This window comes from Macrobrachium nipponense, chromosome 11 (genome assembly GCF_015104395.2).
Source record: "Macrobrachium nipponense isolate FS-2020 chromosome 11, ASM1510439v2, whole genome shotgun sequence".
Classification (NCBI taxonomy): Eukaryota; Metazoa; Arthropoda; class Malacostraca; order Decapoda; family Palaemonidae; genus Macrobrachium; species Macrobrachium nipponense.
This window is the reverse complement of record NC_061087.1, coordinates 99,391,968-99,419,524: the sequence shown is the minus strand read 5'-3', so window position 1 is coordinate 99,419,524 and position 27,557 is coordinate 99,391,968. Positions and strand designations below refer to the sequence as shown.

Genomic DNA, 27,557 nt, shown 5'->3' with positions numbered 1-27,557 from the left:
CGGGAAATTCTGAGTTATTTTGGGAAATTGTGAGAGTCGTTTTGGGAAGTTTTTGGTAATTTTGTATTTTGGAAATTGTGAGAATTTTTTTGGGATTTTTGGGAAATGAGTTTTTTATTTTGGGAGGGAAAATGTGAAATTTTTTGGGGAAATGGAAAGGGGTTGTGAGTTATTTTGGGAAACTGTGAATTATTTTTGGAAATTATGAGTTATTTCTGGAAATTATGAGTTATATTTGGAAATTATGAGTTTTTTGGGGGAAACAGAGTTATTTTGGGAAATTGCGAATTATTTTGGAAAATTATGATTTTGGGAAATTGTGAGTCATGGGAAATTGTGAATTATTTTGGGAAATTGTGAATTATTTTGGAAAATTGTGAATTATTTTTGGAAACTGTGAGTTATTTTGGGAAACTGGGTTATTTTCGAAAATTGTGATTTTGGGAAATTGTCAGTTATGGGAAATTTTGAATTATTTTGGGAAACTGAATTATTTTGGGAAACTGAATTATTTTTGGGAAATTGTAAGTTATTTTGGGAAACTGAGTTATTTTGGGAAATTGTAAGTTATTTTGGGAAACTGAGTTATTTTGGGAAATTGTAAGTTATTTTGGGAAACTGAGTTATTTTGGGAAATTGTGAATTATTTTTGGAAATTGTGTTATTTTGGGAAATTGTAAATTTTTGGAAATTGTGAGTTATGGGAAATTGTGAATTATTCTGGGAAATTGTTTGTTATTTTGGGAAATTGTGAGTTATTTTGTGAAATTGTGAATTATTTTGGAAAACTTAGTTATTTTGGGAAATTATAAATTATTTTGAGAAATTGTGAATTATTTTTGGAAATTGTGAATTATTTTGGGAAGTGTGTTATTTAGGGAAATTGTGAGTTATTTTGGGAAATTGTGAATTATTTTGGGAAACCGAGTTACTTTGGGAAATTTTGAATTATTTTGGGAACCGAGTTATTTTGGGAAATTGTGAGTTATTTAGGGAAATTGTGAGCTATTTTGGGAAACTGTGGATTATTTTGGGAAATTGTGAGTTGTTTAGGGAAATTGAGAGTTTTTGGGGAAAATGTTAATTATTTTGGGAAACTGGGTTGTTTTGGGAAACTGAATTTAGGAAATTTTGAATTATTTTGGGAAATTTTTAGTTGTCTTGGGAAATTGTGAGCTATTTTGGGAAATTGTGAATTATTTTGGGAAATTGTGAGTTGTTTTGGGAAACTTTGAGCTGTTTTGGGGAAATTTCGAGCTGTTTTGGGAAATTGTGACATTTTTTGGGTAATTGTGAGATATTTTGGGAAAATGTTAATTATATTGGGAAACTGTGTTATTTAGGGAAATTGTGAGTTATTTTGGGAAACTGAATTATTTTGGGAAATTGCGAGTTATTTTTTGGAGTTGGGGTCTGGAAATGTTCCTTTCGGTAAATCTGAATATTCGTTTCTATATTTTGTATCTTTGGCAGGACTTTAATATTAAACTGATTGCGCTCTTCATTTGACGTGACAAAAGCTAAGATACTTGCTGACAAAAGTTAATGATGAAAACTGTCAAAATGATTGTACAAAGTATATAAAAGATTAGTTTATTTCGGTGTTGGCTTTTTGGTAATACCTGTATTACAAAAAAATTCTGTTTTTGTTGAAGATTTGAGGATTTTTCTATTAAAAATTTTTTTTACATTTTTTGACAATATCAAGTAAGTCCATGAAATTTCAGTCAACTTTGATGTTGCTGTTTGTAAAAAGTCGTAAAAAAAAGACCAAAATAATTCCTTTTTCTTTTTATCAGTAACTTCTGATTCAGTCGATGAAGGAAACGTTTTTAGCTGAACAAGCGCAGTTCCAGCCAGGCGAGCTTCCAGAGCCCACCTGGAAGGGCAATCTGTTCCGATCAGCTGGAAAGAAAGGGGTAGGGGGAGGGGGGGGGGGGGGAGAGAATTCCTAAAGTACTCGACGTTTTATAACCAAACACCTTCCCTGAATTTTGAAGACTCCGAAACTGAGTCTTCAAACACCTTTGATTCGAATTCCCGTTGATTTTGGGAACTAGAAAGTTGTCGGGGGGGGGGGGGGGGTGGGAGAGACGGGGTGGAGGGGGGGAAAAACGGTCAGAGGGCGTGTCTGAGCGATTTTGTACGCGAAGAGAATCCTGGAGAGTTTTCTAAGCTCAAAAAATTGCTGTTCAATTTTGAGAAGCTCTGAGCGAATGAACTTGAATCCAAGATTTGAAAAAATATAATAATAATAATAATAATAATAATAATAATAATAATAATAATAATAATAATAATAATAATAAATAATATACTTTTTACATGTATTTATAGCAGGCAAGGGCGTGTTAAATCGGTGGGTAGGTCGTAATCATAATAATAAAAATAAATTTGGTACAAATGTCGTCAACTTTGACGCTTGAGAATATTTATGTCTTAAATTAACTCATGTGCCAAAAAATTAATAGAAAAAATATAAATATGTTTATATATATATATATATATATATATTATATATATATATATATATATGTGTGTGTGTGTGTGTGTGTGTGTGTGTGTGTGTGTGTGTGTGTGTGTGTGTGCTATACACACACACACACACACACATATATATATATATATATATATATATATATATATATATATATATATATATATATAATATATTAATTAATATCAATGCTACAAATATTCGTTATCTTAAATCGACCAGAGATATATACATTATATATATATATATATATATATATATATATATATATATATATATATATATATATATATCGAGTCGATTTAAGATAATACAGATTAATTCTCTCTCGATCGACAAATCTAATTTCGCAATGATATTTATCACCGTTTACAGCAGAGGCTTTGTAGTTACTTCTAAATTAAGGATATTTTTAGTCCATTATATCATAAGAATACCCACACCAAACACAAATATATAATAAATTTTACAGTTCATTTAGCGTTAGAAAATTCTGTATATAAATTTTTTTTTTATGTTTTCAAGTTATTTATACATAAATTTATCCATTTATTTATGAATATACTCATATATTTCTTACTGCATTCCAATATCGTTTTCTTCATAGCTCATGAACAGAGACATTTTGTATACATGTGAATGCTATTCATATCACACCAGCAACATTGGCTACACAGAATAAGCTATGGATTAAAATACGTTAGTTCATGGATAACGAGATATTACGCCATATATATGCATGTACTCATATTACATTATGTTAACGCTCGGTCAAGTGGAAGAGATTTTACGCTGAATAAATGTTATTGTTGAAATTCAAAGCATGTTTTGTATGTAGATAAATTTTAAGCTATTTTATGCAACTGATCGACGAGTCTCTCTCTCTCTCGTCGTGCAAAACCAGTCGAACCAGCTTAGCTTACGATCATGTCCGGAAAGCTCTCTCTCTCTCTCTCTCTCTCTCTCTCTCTCTCTCTCTCTCTCTCTCTCTCTCTCTCTCTCTCCCGATGGAACGTTTAATAAAAATGTAAAGTTCAATAATGGTACCATAAATATTCGTAAATAAGGCCTTCCCCCTACCTATAACCCAAGACAAAAAAGTAGTAGTACTAAGCATAATTCATTCATGTAAATAAAATATAACAGATAAATCTCATCGTTTATAAGAGAAAATGTCTGACGAAATTGCCAATATCATTTTTGGATCCGTAAAGACACCTGATGCCACCACCACCACCTACTACTATACTAGTACTATACTACTATTACAACTACCACTAGTACTAAACTACTCTTACTACCACTAGTACTATACTACTCTTACTACCACTAGTACTATAATATCATTATTATCACTACTACTACTTTAAGTCAACTGGAACTTATGTGTAATCATCAGAGAATGTTTGTTTAGTAAATAAAGCCTTCAATAACAATTATCAAATGCCCAACGTAACTTTTTTAAGACGAAATATAATCAAACCTAGATGTAATGGTGTCGTGCCTAATGTTATAATCACTCCAATTTCAGTGTTTTCGGCCGTCATGTCGAAAAGAACTTTTTGGAATTCACTTCTAGATACAGTACTTCAACAAAGTGCACAACCTTTTACCTTCTTCTGCAGTGCAAAGAAATCAGTGCCCGGGGTATTTTGAAAGATCTTTTATATATTTAATAAAATTGGAATGTGTTCAAACTGTGTTCACTTCTCCTTTAAGGCAACTGTCTTTCTATCCTGAAAATTCCATTAAAAATGATTTTAAAAAACCACAGAGATATTGCCTATTAAACCGAAAATATAGTTGGGGATACTGCATTTGATGGGGACGCAGGTAGTAGCGTATACATACATACCGAACTAACCTTCCCTAACACGCCTATAACCTAATTTCCTTAACCTATCATAGCCTATCCTAGCCTTTGATTTTTCCATTGAACCCTTATCATATACGTTGTCTTGAATTGTATTCAGCATACACAAACGGATTTCAAATTGAACCATATTGAATGGTACTCGAGAAATATGAGTGAACGATAGGTATACCGCGCATGGTAGTACTAATACCAGGAAAAGCATTTGAGTGAAACTTGTTTATTTGCAGACGGCAAAGTTTAATTATGATGTCCACGACGATGAAGAGTCTAACAAAACAAATGAATGTTTGAAGAAACTCAAAAGGCATCCATCTAGTGACGGTGTAAAGGTGGTTAGGAAGAGGTCAATTATGCAGTATACCTAGTACCAATTGGGGTCCCCCCTTTTCTAGACCCAACGTGAAGCTTTCAGTGTTAAAAACTATGGCAGATTCCAACATCCAAATTGAGGCAACTGTGTCAGAAAATTGAGCAAATACAAAATATAAAAATAAATTGCATCTTTCGTTCACTGACTATAGCTCGTTCCATTACAGTAACTTACCTTACTTATTCACTGACGGTTAAAATGTGTTTGAACTCGTATATAGGTCTCTAAACAGGAGAAAACAACAAAGTCCGCTAAAAGTTATTAGCAGACGCCCACTCAATATCACAAAATAAACGATCCTCTTCAAGGTAAATAACTTATTCTTCTTCTTCTTCTTCTTCGACGAAGAGATTAACGGGAGCCTTAGGCCTATGTCGTCGAGAAGCCTTTTTTCCTGACGGGGGACGAAGGGACCAACTTCTTCACTAATTCCTGAAGGTTTCCGATCTCCTGACGGTGCTGGGCTTGTGCTATTTCCAGCCTGGTTTGGGACGACCGAAGGTGTTCCTCCAGGAGGCTAATCTTCTCGGGAAGGTCCAGGAGTTTCTCGAACGGCTTCTCAAAGGGCGCCGTGATAGTCACTTCCGGTTTCTCCTTGCGTTCTGCCAGAGCCTGTCATAGAAAACGGGATTTGTTTCGATATAAATGGACATCTTCGGTGCGGAAATGGTTATTGTTTATAAATTTCAGTGAAATATCTTTTCATTTGAAAGTAAATTAATAACAAGGCCTTCAGCTGCGAGGCTTACTAGCTTACAGACGGCCCAAGAGCAAGAGCCCGTGCTGACATAAGGCCAGCCCAGACTAGAACGACATTAATTCCTGGCTATCCCAAAATTACGTGCTTGGAAATTAGCTAGCTAGTGAACCTGTTCTTAATCCAAATAATCTTCTTCAGTGTAATTGATCTAATTTCCTCTCCTGTAATTTCATTTCCTTTCCCGTAATTTACCAAATGTCTTTTCCTGTAATCTAATTAATCTTCTATCCCGTAATTTAACTAATTTCGTTTTCGGTGATTTATCTAATTTCCTTTCCCGTAATTTAAATAATTTCCTTTCCTGTAATTTAACTAATTTTCTTTTCTGTAATCTAATTAATCTTCTATCCGTAATATAACTAATCTCCTTTTCTGTAATTTAACTAATTTCCTTTTCTGTAATTTAACTAATTTTCTTTTCTGAAATTTATTAAATTTCCTTTCCTATAATTTAACTAATTTCCCTTTCTGTTATTTAACTAATTTCCTTTCCTATAATTTAACTAATTTCCCTTTCTGTTATTTAACTAATTTCCTTCTGTTATTTAACTAATTTCTTTTTCTGCAATTTAATTAATCTCCTTATCTGTACAATAGTCTAAACTAGGTGTTCCCTACCTTTTTGTTCTTCTGTACCCCTTGGGCAGTTCTATAGATTCCTGTGTACTCCTAGAAATTGGGGATTGAAAAGAGAAACAATGAAATTGGTATTGTGATATTATCGCACCTTTACTATAGTAGAATCACATCAACCGTGCATCTGGTGTCTAGGCCAGTCCCTTACGACGCTCCCTATTGGCTGTTAATAAGCCAATCACAGGGATGGAAACTCTCAGTCTCTCTCGAGAGTTCACATAGGCTGGATGTATGTTCCACTTCTCCTGAGGGATATATACGTATTTCAAAAGAAACTCAGGAGAGGTGGAACATACATCCTGCCTATGTGAACTCTCTCGAGGGAGAGACTGAGAGTTTCCAGCCCTGTGATTGGCTTATCAACAGCCAATCAGGAGCGTTGTAAGGGACTGGCCTAGACATCAGATGCATGGTTGATGCAAATCTACTATATAGCTGTGATGGTCAGTAGGACTAAGTGACTTGATCAAGCCAGTCACAGGAAACTCATTGGTAGTGAACTTTTTGAAATACTTAGCTCAACAAAATGAGGAAATAATAAAAAAGTAAATAAATAAAAGACACGACATTGTGCAACTCAATGCAGATGACATCATGTATTGCACAGTACTGGCTATTCTCTCATATCCAGTGTACCCCTTGAAGACATCAAATGTACCACTGGGGTTACATGTATGCCAGGCTGGGTATCCCTGGTCTAAACCAAGTCAAATGTGCGAATTCTGTAATGTACACATACCTGATGAGCGAACACTCGCTCCACATTGCTCAGCGTGTTTGATATGTTCTCCTCTCTGTTGAAACGGTGAAAAACAATAAATAAATAAATAAATCATTACGATTAGAAACTTGAGAAAAATGAGTTATGGCCACTTTAATAATATCTTGAATAATTAGTTTCTTGATTATTTCTTGATTCGTAAGTTGAATAATTTGTCAGGATACTCAACATTCAACTAGAATGTGTGGGTGTGAATGAGTAAAATGAATTGTTAATTTGCAATTTAGATGAAAATATAGGCCTGTATCCAGAGTTTTTATATCGTGAGGGGGGGGGGGGTTCTTTTTTCCCAAAAAATGGCCCTTTTCTTCTATAAATGTCATTGCATATATAGGTATATATCATATTCCTATTATCACTCTTGTATTTCCTACTGTTAAAGAATGATGTTAATGTTTAATAACAAAATTTATAAAAAAAAAGACAAAAGATTGTTATTTATTACTTTATAAGTACAGTTCAATGAAAAGGATAGTCACAGAAAATATGTACTTCCAGAAATGACCCCCCGACCGCGTCCACCCCCGCCCCAAACCCCAACCCCTCGGTACAGGCCTGAAATCGATTTTTATAGTTAACTTATGACTATAATTCTGTTACTGCATTATCACGAATAAGTAATTTTATTCAGACTTTCAGAATTATTCGCCCATCCGTTAACCAGATGCATTGGCTGTGACTTGATCGTTCAATATTTGCATTTAGAATTATCTGAGCTTCGTAAAATAACATAAGATATATTTAAAGATAAATTAGTAATTCTGAGGTTGTAAAAGAATAAGTTTGTTCTTCACGAAGCTCAGACTATACAGTGGGTCCGGAGAAAATATTTCTTTTACGGGGCTCAAATCATTTTAAATGCAAATACCGAAGGAGTAAAAGAACACCCGTGTATTTAGTACAAAGAAATTATAATAAAATAATAATAAACGGCTTCGAATGCGTTGGCTAACACGATTACACTCAATTCAATCCGCGTTCGAAAACGTAAATACAGCAGAGTTCAGAACTTGTAAAAGAATTCTGAATGAGTTCGAATACGTAAGCAAGATCAAAAACAGAAGGCAGAATTAGAAAAAAAACTCTATATGCAATCTGCGTTCGAAAATGAAAATGCATACTAGAAATACAGAAAATAAAGATAAAAAACCGAACGCAGAATTAAACAAACCTCTATAAACAATCTACGTTCGAAAACGCAACACAGTCAAATCCACAATTCGTAAAGTGATTCTGAATCCGTTCGAATACTATATATATATATAGTATATATATATATATATATATATATATATATATATATATATATATATATATATATAAAACAGAACTCAGATTAATAAAAAAAACTATATATCGGCGTTCGAAAACACAAACAGCAAAATCCAGAACTCGTAAAAGAATTTTGAATGCGTTCGAATACGCAAGAAAAAAAAGAGAAAGCCAGATTAAAAAAAATTCTAGACGATCAGCGTTCGAAAACGCAAATACAGAACTCCTGAAAGAACTCTGAATGCGTTCGAACACGTAAGAAAGATAAAAAACACAAAGAAACTAAATATAAAAAACACAGAATTTATAAACCTCAATATACAATCAGCGTTCGAAAACATAAACACAGCAAAATTCATAACTCGTAAAAGAATTTTGAATACGTTCGAATTAGCAAGAAAGATAAAAAAAAATATAAAATAAATAAAAAAAATCAACGCCACACAAAAAAAAAAAAATCTAGACGATCAGGATTCGAAAACGCAACTACAGAACTTCTAACAGAATTCCTAATGCGTTCGAACACGTAAGAAAGATAACAAACAAAGAAAATAAAAAAATTAAAAACTCGATATATATACAATCAGCGTTCGAAAAAAATCACAGCAAAATTCAGAACACGTGAAAGAATTTTAAATGCGTTCGAAAACCTTAAAAAAAATAGAACGCCAGATAAGAAAAAAAAAAAAAAACTCTAAGACGATCAGCGTTCGAAAACGCAACTACAGAACTGTGAGTGCGTTCGAACACGTAAGCAAGATCGAGAACAGAGTAAACAATAAGAACAAAACCATACTAAATTTAGCGTCTTACAAACGAGTTAGCCGTTCGAAGACCTCGACGATTTCGGGCAAGGGCTGAGGCCGGGGGGGTTCCACCTGGGCGTTGTTTTGGACGAAAATCCTCAGGGAGGCCCGGCTCCTCTCCTCGTCCCGTTCCTCGTCTGTTGGAGGAGTTGGAGAGCAAGGATTGAAGCCTACGACTTGTTTCTTTATTAGCGTAATACCTCTACTTACATTTCCTTGTCTGCGGACAAGTTTATTTTCACTTATTTTATTGTTATATTTTAGCAATTCTATACTATATCTCGTACCTGCTGAGGATTTATAAAAAATGGAATCGCCTGCTTTACGTCGCTGCTAATTTATGTATGTAGCTGAATCTATCAATTTGTTTTCATTTTTCAATGCCATTTCTATCAGTGTTATACTAAGCTTTTTAACCCTTGATAATATTACAGAAAGGATATTGAATTCTTTAAGTAATTTCCCTACTAATGTAGTACATCTGTACCTACATTCTCTTGTTGTGTGACGTGTTAATTTTTACTACATTCTACTTTAAGCAATATTGTAATACACTATGTTTCTTATATACTGGCTTATCATTTTTACCGCGGGAGTAGTGACGCCAGGGAATCACATCTAATCAATCAATATGTTTCACAAATGACCATTCTATTCTGCTATGAAGAAAAATGAGCTTATATCGTTAACTTTTTTAACAAGGAAACTAAGAACTTGGTCTGTGGAACTCTGTGGAACTGTGTTAAATCAAAAATAATTTTTTAGTGCAGATACGATCACTAAGTCTTCATTTAAGGTTTCTTCAGTGTACTTGTTCAAATCTACTTTAATTTGAGGTGTGTTTGACGATTTGGGAGTTTCCAGAATATTCAGGGAATTCTACTTTTCGCTCATCTTAACAGTATTTCGCCCAAATACTTGTTCAGTTCTCGTCAGTTTCATATAAAGAAAAGCTTGTTCCTTTGTAAGTTATTTTTCACGAAATTATTCAAAAGGCCTTTGGCCCCTACTAACCTTCGTTGTACGCAAAAGGTTACCAAAAGAAAGCTGCGCTTTCAACTTTCTACGCTGGCTAAAATTAACACAAGAAAACTACCCTAAGTAACCTTCTCTTATTTTTTTTCCAAATTTCACAAGGCATACATAAAACGAGCCTTTGCAACATTCTCTTTCTCTGAAAATTTGTAAACAAGTCGTAACTTAATAACTTTGTTCTCAAGACGTCCTCTAAAATATCAGACCTCAATCATTATATTCTTTGAACTACATTAAAAACATAATTATGAGCATAATTAGTTAAGAAAATTAATTAAAATAAAGTCTTTACAGCATATCAGTTTAACGATGTAGAACTTCTGTTATTGGAAAGGAATATTAGATTTAGGCTCAAGGACAAGCATTGGGCCTTACGAGGTCATTCAGCGTTGGAAGGAAAATTGAGAATAAAAAAGGTTTGAAAGGTGTAACCTCAGAGCAGTTGCACCATGAATCAGCTGTTCAGGGAGGGTGCAAAGGAAGATGGAAGAAAGAGAATATGAATGGAAGTAGTACATGTTAAAGGAATGAAAGGGGTCGTAGCTAGGGGTCGAAGGGACGCTTCAAAGAACATTAATAAATAATGCCTACAGTGCACCGGGTAAGGGAATACCTCTTTTACCTTCATCTTCACAACTAGGGTTAACGGAAGCATCCTGCCACGGCGTAAACTTCTTCTTCAAAATCCTGACGTAGGAAAAGAGGCCCCAGGGGGGTGGAATCCCCGGTCGCGTCTCGTACTCGCGGATGAGACGGTACATCTCAAACTTCCAGTGCTCGCTGCTCTTTTCCTGGACGTACTGGAAGACGTTACTGGAAAAGGAGGAAAATTATGCGTGTGAGTTTGTTACAGACTTCGTCTGTATTGCATGATCATTTCTATTTAGTTACAAAATTAGTTGGTAGATTTCGTGGAATTCAGTTTAATTAAGGTAATGAGTTTTTATGTGTCAAATAAATCTTGGGTTATACAGATATATAAACAAACACACACACATTTACACACACACACAAACACACACACACACACACACACCATTATTCAATTGAAAGGCAAGGGGTCTGCCAACTGAAACAAAACAAATCATAAAAGAAGTGTGGATTGGGGGGCGGCGCCCCTTGTCTTTCTATTGAAAGACTTGGGCTTGAGCTTGATACGAGTCAGAATTTATTTCTAGCCCCACACGTGACTGTGCGTTGATTACTTCCATCGTGTGTGTAAGTGTGAGTGAGAGTGTATGTGTGAGTGTAAATAACCTCCAAGCATACAGAGCAACGACACAGGACGGAGGTAGACGGAAGAGACTCATTCAAAACGGCGACCCGGACTAAGGATAAAGCTGGCAAGAAGAAGAAGAGAAGATACAGAACAGCATCTAATCCGACTCACGTGAAAATAGCGATGATGAGGTTCAGCAGCAGGACGTTCCCGGCGACCAGGTAAACGGCCAACATGAGTTTGGTGGCTATCCGCTCGGCCTGGGTTGACCTCACGCACCTGCAATTCGGGACGGTGGCGTCGTCCGGGTCGCAGGTCTCACAAGAAGTGGCCCATGACCAGTCCCAGTTGAACTTCTGGCAGACGTTGTACGAGTGACCTGGAAAGTATTATTTATTATTATTATTATTATTATTATTATTATTATTATTATTATTATTATTATTGTTGTTGTTGTTGTTGTTGTTGTACTTAGGAAGCAGACCCTCTCTCAAGCTTACTTTATTAAAAGTGATGGCTACTTCATTAAAAGTGATGGCTACTTCACCATCGTTACGCTTATAGAGATTCCTCTTTGTTTTTCGAATCTCTAAAAGCGTAACGCAGCTGAAGTAGCCATTACATTTAATTAAGTATTTTTTTTTTTTTTGCTCTATCACAGTCCTCCAATTCGACTGGGTATTATTTATAGTGTGGGGTTCCGAGTTGCATCCTGCCTCCTTAGGAGTCCATCACTATGTGAGCCGTTTCTAGGATCACACTCTTCTGCATGAGTCCTGGAGCTACTTCAGCCTCTAGTTTTTCTAGATTCCTTTTCAGGGATCTTGGGATCGTGCCTAGTGTTCCTATGATTATGGGTACAATTTCCACTGGCATATCCCATATCCTTCTTATTTCTATTTTCAGGTCTTGATCCTTATTGCGACATCAATGAGTGATACTTTCTCCTTGATTTTGTCAATCAACGTCACGTCTGGTCTATTTGCACGTATCACCCTATCTGTTCTGATACCATAGTCCCAGAGGATCTTTGCCTGGTCGTTTTCTATCACTCCTTCAGGTTGGTGCTCGTACCACTTATTACTGCACAGTAGCTGATGTTTCTTGCACAGGCTCCAATGGAGGGATTATTATTATTATTATTATTTATTATTATTATTATTATTATTATTATTATTATTATTATTATTATTATTATTATTAATTTCGCGGATATTTGAGCTCGAAAAATCGTAATTTAAATCATCATAAGGGTCAATATAATAATAATAATAATAATAATAATAATAATAATAATAATAATAATAATAATAATAATAATAATAATAATATATCTGAAAACTCTCTTTCAAACAAATTCATTAAACAATCATAAATTTACAACATCATAGGGCTCAATAATAATAATAATAATAATAATAATAATAATAATAATAATAATAATAATAATGATAATAATAATATCTCTGAAAACCCTCTTTCAAACAAACTTCATTAAAAGGCAATAGCCAGTGGCTGCCGTTAAGTTTATATCCCAGTTTTCTCAATCTCTCGAAAGTTTCTCTGTAGCAGCAGGAGATATTTTGCATAACATCGGTTTAGAGTTCATTTACTCCTAGACATTTCGGCATTGGAGTAATAACGAGACGTCAAGGAATAAAGGAACTTTGGACAGATGTTATATATAATTTAGCTGCTTCTACAAGGAACGCATTCGAGAGATTGAAAAAAGTGCAATACACACTCGACGATATCCAGATGGTCATTCTGTTTAATAATAATAATAATAATAATAATAATAATAATAATAATAATAATAATAATAATAATAATAATAATAATAATAATAATAGTGGTAGTAGTAGTAGTAGTAGTCTTAAAATGGGGAAACAAGTCCACAGATATGTATATGTACGCATATTTAATGATAAATCTGTGCAGATTTATCTTTAAATATATGTACATATACATAACTGGATTGTTTCTCCAGTAATAATAATAATAATAATAATAATAATAATAATAATAATAATAATAATAATAATAGATTTTCCAGGGCGACTCACTGTCCCCACTACTCTTCGTAGTAGCCATGATTCCCATGACAAAAGTACTACAGAAGATGGATGCCGGGTACCAACTCAAGAAAAGAGGCAACAGAATCAACCATCTGATGTTCATGGACGACATCAAGCTGTATGGTAAGAGCATCAAGGAAATAGATACCCTAATCCAGACTGTAAGGATTGTATCTGGGGACATCAGGATGGAGTTTGGAATAGAAAAATGCGCCTTAGTCAACATACAAAAAGGCAAAGTAACGAGAACTGAAGGGATAAAGCTACCAGATGGGAGCAACATCAAACACATAGATGAGACAGGATACAAATACCTGGGAATAATGGAAGGAGGGGATATAAAACACCAAGAGATGAAGGACACGATCAGGAAAGAATATATGCAGAGACTCAAGGCGATACTCAAGTCAAAACTCAACGCGGAATATGATAAAGCCATAAACACATGGGCAGTGCAGTAATCAGATACAGCGCAGGAATAGTCGAATGGACGAAGGCAGAACTCCGCAGCGTAGATCAGAAAACCAGGAAACATATGACAATACACAAAGCACTACACCCAAGAGCAAATACGGACAGACTATACATAACACGAAAGGAAGAAGGGAGAGGACTACTAAGTATAGAGGACTGCGTCAACATCGAGAACAGAGCACTGGGGCAATATCTGAAAACCAGTGAAGACGAGTGGCTAAAGAGTGCATGGGAAGAAGGACTAATAAAAGTAGATGAAGACCCAGAAATATACAGAGACAGGAGAATGACCGACAGAACAGAGGACTGGCACAACAAACCAATGCACGGACAATACATGAGACAGACTAAAGAACTAGCCAGCAATGACACATGGCAATGGCTACAGAGGGGAGAGCTAAAGAAGGAAACTGAAGGAATGATAACAGCGGCACAAGATCAGGCCCTAAGAACCAGATATATTCAAAGAACGATAGACGGAAATAACATCTCTCCCATATGTAAGAAGTGCAATACGAAAAATGAAACCATAAACCACATAGCAAGCGAATGCCCGGCACTTGCACAGAACCAGTACAAAAAGAGGCATGATTCAGTGGCAAAAGCCCTCCACTGGAGCCTGTGCAAGAAACATCAGCTACCTTGCAGTAATAAGTGGTACGAGCACCAACCTGAGGGAGTGATAGAAAAAGATCACACAAAGATCCTCTGGGACTATGGTATCAGAACAGATAGGGCGATACGTGCAAATAGACCAGACGTGACGTTGATTGACAAAGTCAAGAAGAAAGTATCACTCATTGATGTCGCACCATGGGACACCAGAGTTGAAGAGAAAGAGAGGGAAAAAATTAATAAGTATCAAGATCTGAAAGTAGAAATAAAAAGGATATGGGATATGCCAGTGGAAATCGTACCCATAATCATAGGAGCACTAGGCACGATCCCAAGATCCCTGAAAAGGAATCTAGAAAAACTAGAGGCTGAAGTAGCTCCAGGACTCATGCAGAAGAGTGTGATCCTAGAAACGGCACATATAGTAAGAAAAGTGATGGACTCCTAAGGAGGCAGGATGCAACCCGGAACCCCACACTATAAATACCACCCCGTCGAATTGGAGGACTGTGATAGAGCAAAAAAAAAAAAAAAATAAAAAATAATAATAATAATAATAATAATAATAATAATAATAATAATAATAATAATAATAATAATAATGTGATAGAAAACGATCAGGCAAAGATCCTCTGGGACTATGGTATCTGAGCAGATAGGGTGATACGTGCCAATCGACCAGACGTGACGTTGATTGACAAAATAAAGAAAGTATCACTCATCGATGTCGCAATACCATGGGACACCAGAAGAGAGATGAGAAAAAAAGGGAAAAAATTGGATAAGTACCAAGACCTGAAAATAGAAATAAGAAGGATATGGGATATGCCGGTGGAAATTGTATCCATAATCATAGGAACAGTAGACACGATCCCAAGATCCCTGAAAGGGAACCTGGGAAAACTAGACGCTGAAGTAGCTCCAGGACTCATGCAGAAGAGTAGGCTACTAGAAACAGAGAACTCAGTAAGACAAGTGATGGACTCCTAAGCTTGGGAGGCAGGATGCAACCCAGAACCTCACACTATAAAAACTACCCGGTCGAATAATAATAATAATAATAATAATAATAATAATAATAATAATAATAATAATAATAATAATAATAATAATAATAATGCAACCCGGAACCCCAACCTATAAATACCACTTTGTCGAATTGGAGGACTGTGATAAACACCCCCCCCCCCCCACACACACACACAAAATAATAATAATAATAATAAACACCTACTCTGCAACTCGTCCAGCATAAGTTCGCCGAATATCACCCAGTAAGGATTGAAGATGATGTCCTCCAGGAACTCTGTGACACTGTCAAAGTTCTCGAAGGACTTCCGGGTGTTGCAAGGATGGTACATCAGCGCCTTCGACGTGATTCCGTATCCTATGAGCAGGACCAGCAAGAAGGCTAGGAATTCCAGGAGCTTTGGTATCTGGAAATGAAAGAAGAAGAACGTCTCGGTATGTTGACGAAAATGGTGGGTTTGTGAAAGTAGATACAGTATCACAGAGTTTTTAAGTCTTGAGATGAAAAAGTAAACAAATATTAAAGTCACAGAAATTACTGAAAACTATCAAGAGTTTTATGTATATTTCTTATACAAACTACAAACACTTTTTTCAAAATTTCAGGTAGATATATTTTTTTTATAATGGCTAAATTTGAGAAGCAAACTATTTCTGAAACAGCCATTACTTTAGCACACAATCTTCACTGAACTAATGAAAACATTGAGAAATATATCATACCTGATTTTGAGCACATGAAATGATACCAGATCCTGTGGTGAAATCTAACTGGAAAAGTATTTAAAAAAACACACGCACATAATCTTCACGGAACTAAAAAAAATATAAAAAACATTAAGAAATATATTATCTGATTCTGAGCGCATAAAATGATAGCAGATCCTGTGGTAAAAACCCATTGGAAAAGTATTAAAAGAAACACACAATCTTCACCGAACTAAAAAAAAAAAAACATTAAGAAATATATTATCTGATTCTGAGCACAACAAATGGTAGCAAATCCTGTGGTAAAAACTGATTGGAAAAGTATAAAAAAAAAAATCTTTCCCGGACTGATAAGAATACAGAAAAATAAATAAATGATTTAATTTTGACATCATACCATGAAGATGAAGATGAGAATGAGGGGTCCGAGTCTGCTGCTGATGTAGTAGACCCTGAAGAGGCGGAAACTGAAGAGCATCGAGCAGCAGGAATACAGGATTTTCCCGATATAAAAGGTTTCCTGACGGAGGACAACCAGATGAATAAAGATATTTAAATCGTATAAATGCACAGTATACAATTGTGCGAGTGATTTAGCTTAATATATAATGTAATACATATGATTTCTATTTGGTGTGAATTTACTCTGATATATAATGACAATTTCAGCCTGTTTGTCTGGTTTTTAACTCATTATGATTGACATAATGGCAAGTGCATGAAAATATCACTGAAGCACAATTATAAATATTTTAAACATATCTCTTGCATATATATATAATATATATATATATATATATATATATATATATATATATATATTATATATATATATATACAATGAAGGTAGGGGAAGCACACCAACAGGTCAAGGAACTCATATTTATTAAGTTGCAACGTTTCGAAGCCAACCAGCAGGCCTCATTTTCAAGCTAAAAAGTAACAATATCTAATTAGTACAATAAAATTAAGCTACAATATTAAAATACACAATGTAAAGTACAATAAAACAATCACAGTTAAAAAAACAAATAAGGACCAACCGTTGAGTGTGAAGACAGAGGAAGGTAACAAAAAACGTAAACAGTTCACGAGAGGTAAAGAGGTGTAGACGTGGCATGGGTGTTCAGTGAGGGGACCAGTTTTTTAATAAACAAAGATTCTTTAATTGTTAAAACCTTGTGATTGGAAGCTCTGCCCAAAACCTGAAAGTCCTTGTACTGGATCGAATACCTACATTTATCGGTATGATCCCTTATGTTGGAAAATTCGGGATTGGAAAGCTTAGTGCCAGTTCTATAGCTGACAGCTCTATGACTGTCGATTCGGACCTTAAGTAACCTATGTGTCGATCCAATATAGGTTCCTCGATTACATCGAGGACAAGTAAACTTGTAAATGACACATGAGCAATGGATCCAAACGGTCCTTGAAGCTGAAAAGGCTACCGATATTCAGGGGGTTTGTAGGTATAATTTTGATTTTCATGACAGGGAGATGACCAGACATTAAAGCGTGGAGTTCCTTATAAAAAGTTGTATTGTGAATAAAAGGAAGGCTGGCATAGAACGGTAATTTAGGAACGTGAGGAGTAGGATGACGTGGAACAAAAATATTATTTAAAAATTTGGAGATATGCTTAAAGAACAACTGGGTGGGAAAGCAGTTGCTGTAAAAATATTTTTGCAAGAACGTGACTTCATTATGAAAAGATTGCCAACCAGGAGACCAAGCAAAGGCTCGGTGAAGCATGGTTAATAAGGCATTTATCTTAAAATCAAGAGATTTTAAGATAATTGTAGGTATTCTATCCAGTACAAGGACTTTCAGGTTTTGGGCAGAGCTTCCAATCACAAGGTTTTAACAATTAAAGAATCTTTGTTTATTAAAAAACTGGTCCCCTCACTGAACACCCATGCCATGTCTACACCTCTTTACCTCTCGTGAACTGTTTACGTTTTTTGTTACCTTCCTCTGTCTTCACACTCAACGGTTGGTCCTTATTTGTTTTTTTAACTGTGATTGTTTTATTGTACTTTACATTGTGTATTTTAATATTGTAGCTTAATTTTATTGTACTAATTAGATATTGTTACTTTTTAGCTTGAAAATGAGGCCTGCTGGTTGGCTTCGAAACGTTGCAACTTAATAAATATGAGTTCCTTGACCTGTTGTTGTGCTTCCCCTACCTTCATTGTATAGTTGGGTTTAGAGAAACCTCCGCCTGTTTAATATATATATATATATATATATATATATATATATATATAATTATATATATTATATATATATATATATGTATATAGATACTAATATTATATATGAATAATACTATATATTACTATATTATCATAATATACATCGAGCTACAATGTCCTTTAATATCTAATTCACTCTACCTTGGAATTGATATATTTTCAGATATGCTTAACGAAGGGGAATTTTATTAGGCGATAAGAGAACTGTCGGCGCCCGGGCGCGAACCCAGGACACCATACAAATCCAGGACGTCAGTGAAGCTATTTACCCACTTCACTGACGTCCTGGATTTGTATGGTGTCCTGGGTTCGACGCCCGGGCGCCGACAGTTCTATTATCGCCTAATAAAATTCCCCTTCGTTAAGCATATCTGAAAATATATCAATTCCAAGGTAGAGTGAATTAGATATTAAAGGACATTTGTAGCTCGATGTATGTATATGAATCACGGTAATGTGATATGACTTTTATATATATATATATATATATATATATATATATATATATATATATATATATATATATATATATATATATATATATATATCTTAGGGCTTGCCTTGTATGATAAGGCGCCCTATGAGGTAATGTTAGACTAGCGATAATCTTACGCTGAGTCGGTTGGTATTGCACTTCCATCTTCAATGGAGTGTCTGGGGGTTTGTAGATCATTTACGAAGTCGGTATTATCTTGTTGGTTATTACGACGATGTGTTAAACTCATGGTGAGGAGGTTCTTGTAGAAAACACGAAATATAAAACTATATGTATTCTTCTGAAGTTTTACATGCTGAAGATCAGATATGATTGTACAAGTCTTCTAATAACGATAGCTTGATCACTTCTGCCAATGATGATGGCTAATCCTATTCCTCTACATGATAAAGCTTAGGTAAAGAGGTACAGGTCTTCTAATGACGATGCTAACTCTGTTCTGCTCGTCTACCATCTCTGTTACAAGTTACAAGGAACAGACAGTAGTTCGAACATATGAACATACATACAAATGACATAGTTTCATACGAACACACAATCAAAATGAGACACGCTACAGATCACGTAGGCCGTTTGAATTATAGGTCGGGGTAGTTGTCTCAAGCAGGGAGCTTGGACTAATGTTTATAAACAATTGAATGACCACAGATGACGGCATGTTATCTTAGCCTACTTTTATTGTATACGTCATCTTTAGCGTCTCTAGTCTGATCACATTCCTGCAAGCAATCTTTTATATATATGGACTAACATTCCTATTTTTATTATGTAAACACTTACATTAGCTCGGTCAGGTACCAAAAACCAGCTACTGAATATACTCAAACTTGACTTGCATTTGACTTATAGGAGTGTGATACAGACACTATGTGAATATATATATATATATATTAGTAAATAAAAATTCATGATGTACATGAATTGATTCAAGTAATAAAATATAAACAATGATATTGGTAAATAATAGTGATCACGTGATATATAATGATACAGTTTTTTCACTTCATCTCATTAAGATACATATGCTACAGAAAATACTAATGTACTCTGATAATTGCATAGAATGAAGATTAACATGATAAAAATCATATTTTAACTGATAAAAAATTTCATATATGAATTGATAAAATTATTAATGTTTATGCTAACTGTTATATATCTGATACATTAATCAATATACTAACTCATATAACTGCAGATATTGGTAAGATAAAAGGTAACAGATTGATTATAGGCTACCTGATTTGTTTATACATACATGTATATGGATTCATACAAAATTATGATTAATATATGTGCACTTTAAATAGATTCCTATTGCGTACACGCAAAGATATATTTCGATTTCCGTTATTTTTTATGATCATTTATATATAGATTCCTAGTGCGTACACGCAAAAAATATATTTCGATTCTGTTATTTATGATCATTTATATATAGGATACATGATACTTTATATATATAGGATACATGACCGAGGTTATACTACTTCACTTTTAACTAACGTTCGAACAACTTTTCGACCATTACACAGTTCCAGACAACCACCTATAGCCCAATGAAACGGCCTATTTTCACAGGGTTTAAAACAAGGGGAAAATTTGCCTGGGCGGGTCCAACGTTCTATTTTTGCGCTCATACTTATTCTCTGCATCCTAAGCTACACGATTACGTTGCGATGAATAAAAAAAAACAATCCCCAGCACGAGTCCTTCGCCAGCAAAGTAGAGTTGAATATCCTTCGGGTCGTAATTGTCGGAAGTATGTCCCTTTCGTAGTCGATTTCCACAGCCACCGGAGCGTTCCGCATTAAAACGAGATTAACAACGAGATACGGTGTCGGTCGAAGAAGTCCATGAAATTCCTTTCACATTGTAGGCGGTTGTTACTTGACTGTAGTCGTCCGCTGCGACGAACGTTTTTTTGAAGTTGCGATGTGAAACTCTCGTACTGCAGGATACTGTAACCAGGTTCCATTAATCAGCCTGCAAGTGAAATTATACTTGTCACAAGGGCAAAGTAAATTCAGACAACATCCAAATACGGGAGGGGAGAGAGCCATTTAGACCAGACTGAACCCACATGAATTCGCTGATATTTTGGAATTCAAAAGAGTCCGCTGTACAAACTTTTTTATCCATGGCATTAACAATGAGTGAACCTATCCAGGTCTATGAGGACTGTAAAAATATCCATAATTATAAAAAATAAACAGATATTCAATACGAATCCCAAAGAAAATTCGATATTACTGGTAGTAAGTTACTAGACAAAGAAGTGTGAAACGGAGCTATTTGTAAGATTGCCAGGCAACATAAGAGTCAAAGAGAAGATTAATCATGATTCTGTATTTCTCTATGCTAACTGAAATTAAGTTGTGATAAAATCTGATCCTATGTGCCCTAACAAAAGTTTCATATTCAATATTCTCGCGCGCATCCTCTGAGGTTAATTTTAAAAACTTTATTAATAGGTAGGAGATGCAACGAAAAAAACCCACTATGTAACTAATTTCTAAATAAACTTTGGGTTTTTCAAGAAAAATGTGACATTTTCCCATGAATGTTTTACTTGAATTGTAATAGGCTAATGTTGCAAGTAAATATTTCACATATATATCTTGATACTTCTAAATGTCTATGAGGTTCAGAAAAAATTAATTCATTTTGATGTTATAGAAATTCTATTTCCTTATTTTGTTTATTAAGAAATTTTAAAATGATTGCAACTCCTTAGCTAAAGTTGCATTGCGCACACCGATAGACACTTGTACCTAACGTCTGCCTTGCCCATGAGAAGTTCGGGCTAAGCATTCCTTTCTCCAGTCAATCTGTTTTGCAAGCAGAGCGACACACAGATGAAGCCTGTGTAAGCAGATTATTGAGGTTAAAAGGAACAAATGCTGATACGGCAATGATGACGTCGTCACTTGGCAGGAGATTGCTCTCAGCCAGCTAAGAGTTACGTTACTTGCTGTAATAAATACGACTTTAGGATAAATTTTTTGTTTTTTAATACTCGACCCACATGAGAAGAATGTCTGAAAAAAAACAGTACCAAAATTGAACAATATATTAGTTTCATGTTGGAAATCTGCATAATTGTAATTATGTTAAATTAAATATTCCTTATTCAAACTATATGAAAAAGGTTTCCATACAAATTCTATATATATTATTAGCCCTGTATAAGATTCATATAGGATTATTCCATAGATAACATTTTCACTTCTAGACTTCCTGACTTTAAAATCTCTTTTATTTTATTTTAATTTATTTATTTATTATTATTATTATTATTATTATTTTTTTTTTCATTGACTACGAATATAAATCACCGGGACAGACAATATGTCAGTAGGTTTTGGATATGTGTTTGAACTTTTAGCTTATTTGTCATTACTAAAGCATTAAGTTAGAGTTCAAATCTTTACGCATATATATTTGAGGTATTTAATAACCTATGGTTACGTTTTGCTTATGATTTTATCGTGATTCCTTTTTTATTATAATTTGTAACCCTTCCGACTTCTTACGGAGTGTATTATATTGACTCCACTTGTATCCATATTTATTTAATTTTTTTATTTTTTTATTATTTATTTATTTATATATTTTTTTTATATATATTTGATAATTAATGGTTGGCTTGAATATGTGGAAAAGTGTCTAGCGGCGTACCGTATAAGGCTACTTGCGGTATCATTTCTACAGATACGAGATATGAATGAATAAAGGTATTTAAAACCAGCGAGAACCGCTATAATCCAGTTCGGATCCAACATCACGAGTTGTAACTCGTAAGACATTGACACTTCCTATTTAATTATCAGTTATTCTACCAAACCGATTGACTCTGGGCGATAAAATATACTATTGGTTTTCTTAATGGATAGGAATTCACACAACGTGTTAAGGAGATTATTATTGATTTACACCACCCGAGTCACAGATTATTATGTGTTGAATTCCATGTTTACTGATTTAGCACTCATAAATATTCCTAACGCACTCCATTGCGTGTTTTGTTTTTATGTGCTTAATTCTATATAACGTGTCAAGGAACTATTAACACTAAGAAGTGTTTATTCCCTCTGTCAGACTCGTAATTCCGTTAATAATTCTACGTATATTCTTTCAAGGATTGATTTGGCACAGGATAGGCCCTTAAACTGACAGGTGTCTTAGTGTGTCCCTTGTTTTCATGACACGTGTTACAATCAGTTAGTGCTTTTTATATCTGTAAAGCATGTAGGCCAGTAAAACAGTGATTTGGCTTTCTGTGACATAGGAGGGAACCCTGGATGACGGAATGCAACCAGTTTATGACGATTGGTATGAGAGAGATTATTACTACTACCTGGTCGTTAGTCCTCTGCTGTGTTCTTCGGGTTTTCCTCGTCACAGACCTACATAGAACATTACATTTGATTACATTATTCTGATACACATACTATAAATATACTTTTGCTTTAGGGTTTCTGCTCGAAGTGTTTATTGTTTTTGCTTAGCCGCTGACCGTGTTTCCGTCCGAAGTGTTTATTGTTTGCTTATTGCTGCTGACTCTGTTTCCGTTCGAAGTGTTTATTGTTTTGGTTATGTCTGTTGACTCTTGCTTTGTTCAGTTTGTAACAGTTCTGCGCTCCGACCCAGATATTCAATGCTCGCGATCTCTTGGGTTAAGGAATTTTCTTGTTTAGATACGGTTTTAACAATAGGCACGGATATTTCTATATTTTTTAGTCTAATTAATGGTTCTTTGCAGTATGGTGCGGGATTGCGGGATAATGCGTCAGCTATGATAATTGCTTTCCCAGATAGATATCTTATCTTGGCTCCAATAACCTGAATGATCATTTGTCACCGAGTTCCTTTTGGACTGTGATTAAAGCCTTTGAAAAACTCGGTTTAAAGGACTCATGTTCAGTAAGGACTTTATCAGGATAGCCATAGATTATGAACTTAAAATGTACTAGTGTTAAAGATACCTAGCCCTTCCTTGCCTATTACTGCATATTTACTTTCAGAGGGCTTTAGTTTACGTGAATAAAAAGCTATAGGGAAGAACTGTTTATCATATTACTGAAGTAGTATCCCTCTTACCCCTTGGTCTGAGGCGTCTGTTGCAATAAAAAAAATTCCTTATTTAAATCAGGGATTTTTTAAGTTAGGTAAGCTGCATTTTCCGCTTTTAAGATATCGAACGCCTGTTGATGCTTTTCAGACCATAATAAATCTACGCTCTTCTTCGTAAGATCTGTTAAAGGAGCTGTCATGATTGAAGAGTTACATATTTACATACGATTGTAATATCCACTACAGCGCAAAAGTGCTGTATCCCCCTTTTACATAATAAGTACCGGAAAGTTATGAATAGCCGACACCTTACCATGGACTACTTTTAAGACCTTGACCAGACACATAAAACCTAGATAAACATGTTCGGTTTTAAAAAACTCACATTTAGATATTTTACTCTGAGATTATTTGTCTTTGTCTCTGTAGCACTAGCTCTAGTTTATGTGAATGTACTTCTAAGGTATTAGAAAAGATTACAAGATCAACCATATAAGCATGTAGGGTATCCCTTAAAAGTCTCCAAACACTATATTATAATTGGGGCGCAACGTAAGCCGGAGGCATACGTAAAAATTGATAATGTCCCCTGAGTGTGCTGAAACGGTATATGAGGTACAATCACTTAGGTAATGGTATCAGGTAAAAGCCTTTTAAGTAAGTCCAAGCTGGTGAAAAATTTATTCTAACCTAACAGAGATAAGATGTCGTCGCTACATGGCACTGGAAACTATCGGGAGTCGTTTCTTGTTTAAGCGACAGAAATCTAAACGCAGATACGCCAAGTCCGATCTTTTATGGCATGACGTTTTGAGGGAAAATTATATGGGCTATTTGATTTCCTAATGGCTCCTATTACTAACATATTTCAACTTCGTCATTTATCTCTATTTTGAAATTGCAGTGAGAGTCTATACGAAGGTACGTATATAGCTTTATGTTTGTCCTTAGACCGTATTTTGTTTTCAATGACATCCGTTTTTCTCCCAGAGATCACTCGCTAGTGGAGAAACTTCCTGGTATTCAGGTAAAAGATAAAAAAAAATTTCTGCTGAATCACCTCTGCTTGAATGACTTTACTGATATTACTTTAGATAGATTATCAGAGAGATTCATCCACGACTGGTTGGGCGGGATTAAAAATTAGCAACAATAAAAGAAATGCGATATTTATATGTATAGGTTTTTGTGGATTACTATATTAACTTGTTTGCAGCGAGTCAACCGTGTCTAGGGCTTTGTTCGCGGAAATCGTTATATTTCAGTGTCGGGAAGGATTAAAATTTCATTTCCCAGCAAAGTCTTTTACACGCACTAAGACATTCGAGGGTGCATGCTTCTCGAGATTTTGCGTGCAAAGTGCGACTGCGGTTGTGGGAGAATTCTGTTGGGTCATTTGAGCAATGTTACGATTTATGAGACAAATGTATAGTTCCTTTATATAAGTTATTATTTGATTAACTGTCTCATTTTTGTTCAAACGGATTTTAATATGTTTGAAGGTTTATAGGATTTCCCTTTGATAAACACGCCTTATTTTGCAGGATGTAAGTTAATATTTTGTATACCCCTAGATGAATCTTACAATTACACTAGATACAGATCAATGTTTTTTTATAACTATAGAGGTATCTGTAAACGCTCGCTTATCCGGACTTCTCATTAGGGAAGTTCGAACAACAGACGGTGAGTCCGTAAATACAGGATATTACGTGTACTAAAGGAATAAACAAGATATTCTAATTTTTACGGCGCGTACAGTCGGGCTTTATCCACCACTACTTATAATAACTTACGTATTAAAAAAAAACGAAAACCTGCTCTGATTACTTTATACGGTCGTGTGTTTCATAGGAAAAATCCTTTTTAATTCAAAAAGATATCGGTATGTATGAACCAACATCGCTTTTCCCCACTCTGCTAGAGTCGCTTATTGTATGGAATTTGCTATGCTTTGAACACTTCGGCAGTTTTTGACTGACCTTGACCGCTTGACTAGGTGCACAGTCACCGAGTTTGCTTGTTTGATTCTGAACGGGCTACTGTTTCTATTTTTTTTTTTTTTGTAATAATTAAGATCCTTCTCTTTATTACCATCGGCAACGTATTGTGTGTTTTTAGCATTATGTTGCTGGTTACGTATAAAGCAATGAATGGACGAACTATTAGGAACTGAGCGATTACTAATAATAAGACAAGTTATCACTACTGCATTCAATATTAACTGTTTGTACTTCATTCTTTGCTAAAATTTGAAATAGTGAGGGATCCTGGTCAGCGCATTTAGCCTGATGAAAGTTTTTTACAGACATGTTATTCCTTGCAATCCAGCCATATTTTTAAAGTTAAGTTGAGTCATGAGGTTCGATATTTTATATAACTCAAAAAACTCAAGGCTAAAACTGCGATCGGGACTTGCAAAGGAGCATTTATTGTCATGACCCGAAATAGTGTTACCTCTAATTTATATAGATTTGTACGGGTGTTCCACTTGTTTTTTGTGTGTTTTCTAATCACTACGGTGCTTAACGACCCTATCCATGCATCTGTATAAATACAGACGTCCACTGCGTAAACGCATATTCACTGTTTAATATGATTTGTTACGTAAGGGATTAATAATCCACCCAAAATGATAAAATTAACATAGTATATGATTATGATATTTCAGTAGAACTTCTGGAAACAGACACTCAAGATAAAAAGCTCGCAGTAGCGAAATTTCTCAATGATGTAGATAATTTCTGTAAAAAAGTAAGATTAAGAATTTCTCGTAACTTCAGCCACAGGAATAACGAAATTCGACCTGCAAAGGAAACACTCAAAGTTACTCCAAATGAATAAAAAATTGTACTTAGCTTGCTTTTGTGGGAAGTCACGGTGTTCCGATAACGACACACGGCCTTGGTCCTCCTTCTCTATTTAGCGGATGACCTGGTTTGGCTTCAGTTTCCCCCGTGCGCGTTGTTTCGATGATTCGAGCCCTTGAAAGATCCGATGCTGCAGACGCGTTCGGTTTGTTTCTTGGAGTGCCGGAAACGCTCACTAACGATGTTTTCTTGAATGATTCTAATGAGAGACGAAGCTTGCGTTGTCGTAGGAAAAAGGACACGTCGGTTTTGTTTCTTGAAGTTATTCACTAACGATGATACTAAGTTGCTTGAAGAATCTCTTGCTTTCGTCGTCGTTAAAGAGTTCTTGTTGTTTTCTGAAGTCGCTCACTAACGATGATACTATGTTGCTTGAAGAATCTGCTGCTTCCGTCGTCGTTGACTTCTTATGATACATGATTTATTATTCTGGTTTTCTTCGTAGGACGTTGTAGAGTTCTTCTGGTACGCTGGCCACCAATATTAGGGCTTGTGCCTTGTATGATAAGGCGCCCTATGAGGTAATGTTAGACTAGCGATAATCTTACGCTGAGTCGGTTGGTATTGCACTTCCATCTTCAATGGAGTGTCTGGGGTTTGTAGATCATTTACGAAGTCGGTATTATCTTGTTGGTTATTACGACGATGTGTTAAACTCATGGTGAGGAGGTTCTTGTAGAAAACACGAAATATAAAACTAT

General features: G+C 35.0%; 1 protein-coding gene across 1 annotated transcript in view; it reads right to left on the bottom strand.

Moving 5' to 3' along the window:
* Nucleotides 1-2,826: 2,826 nt before the first annotated feature.
* LOC135209571 (transient receptor potential cation channel subfamily M member 7-like) overlaps nucleotides 2,827-27,557 on the bottom strand; it is a 118,529-nt gene continuing 93,798 nt past the window's right edge. The window contains exons 20-26 of the mRNA XM_064242243.1: nucleotides 16,554-16,676; nucleotides 15,654-15,855; nucleotides 11,424-11,631; nucleotides 10,656-10,846; nucleotides 9,006-9,135; nucleotides 6,879-6,933; nucleotides 2,827-5,355 (exon numbers count right to left, since the gene is read on the bottom strand). Coding sequence (XP_064098313.1) covers nucleotides 5,113-5,355; nucleotides 6,879-6,933; nucleotides 9,006-9,135; nucleotides 10,656-10,846; nucleotides 11,424-11,631; nucleotides 15,654-15,855; nucleotides 16,554-16,676 — 1,152 coding nt within the window. The 3' untranslated portion in view covers nucleotides 2,827-5,112. The remainder of the gene's footprint in view (nucleotides 5,356-6,878; nucleotides 6,934-9,005; nucleotides 9,136-10,655; nucleotides 10,847-11,423; nucleotides 11,632-15,653; nucleotides 15,856-16,553; nucleotides 16,677-27,557) is intronic.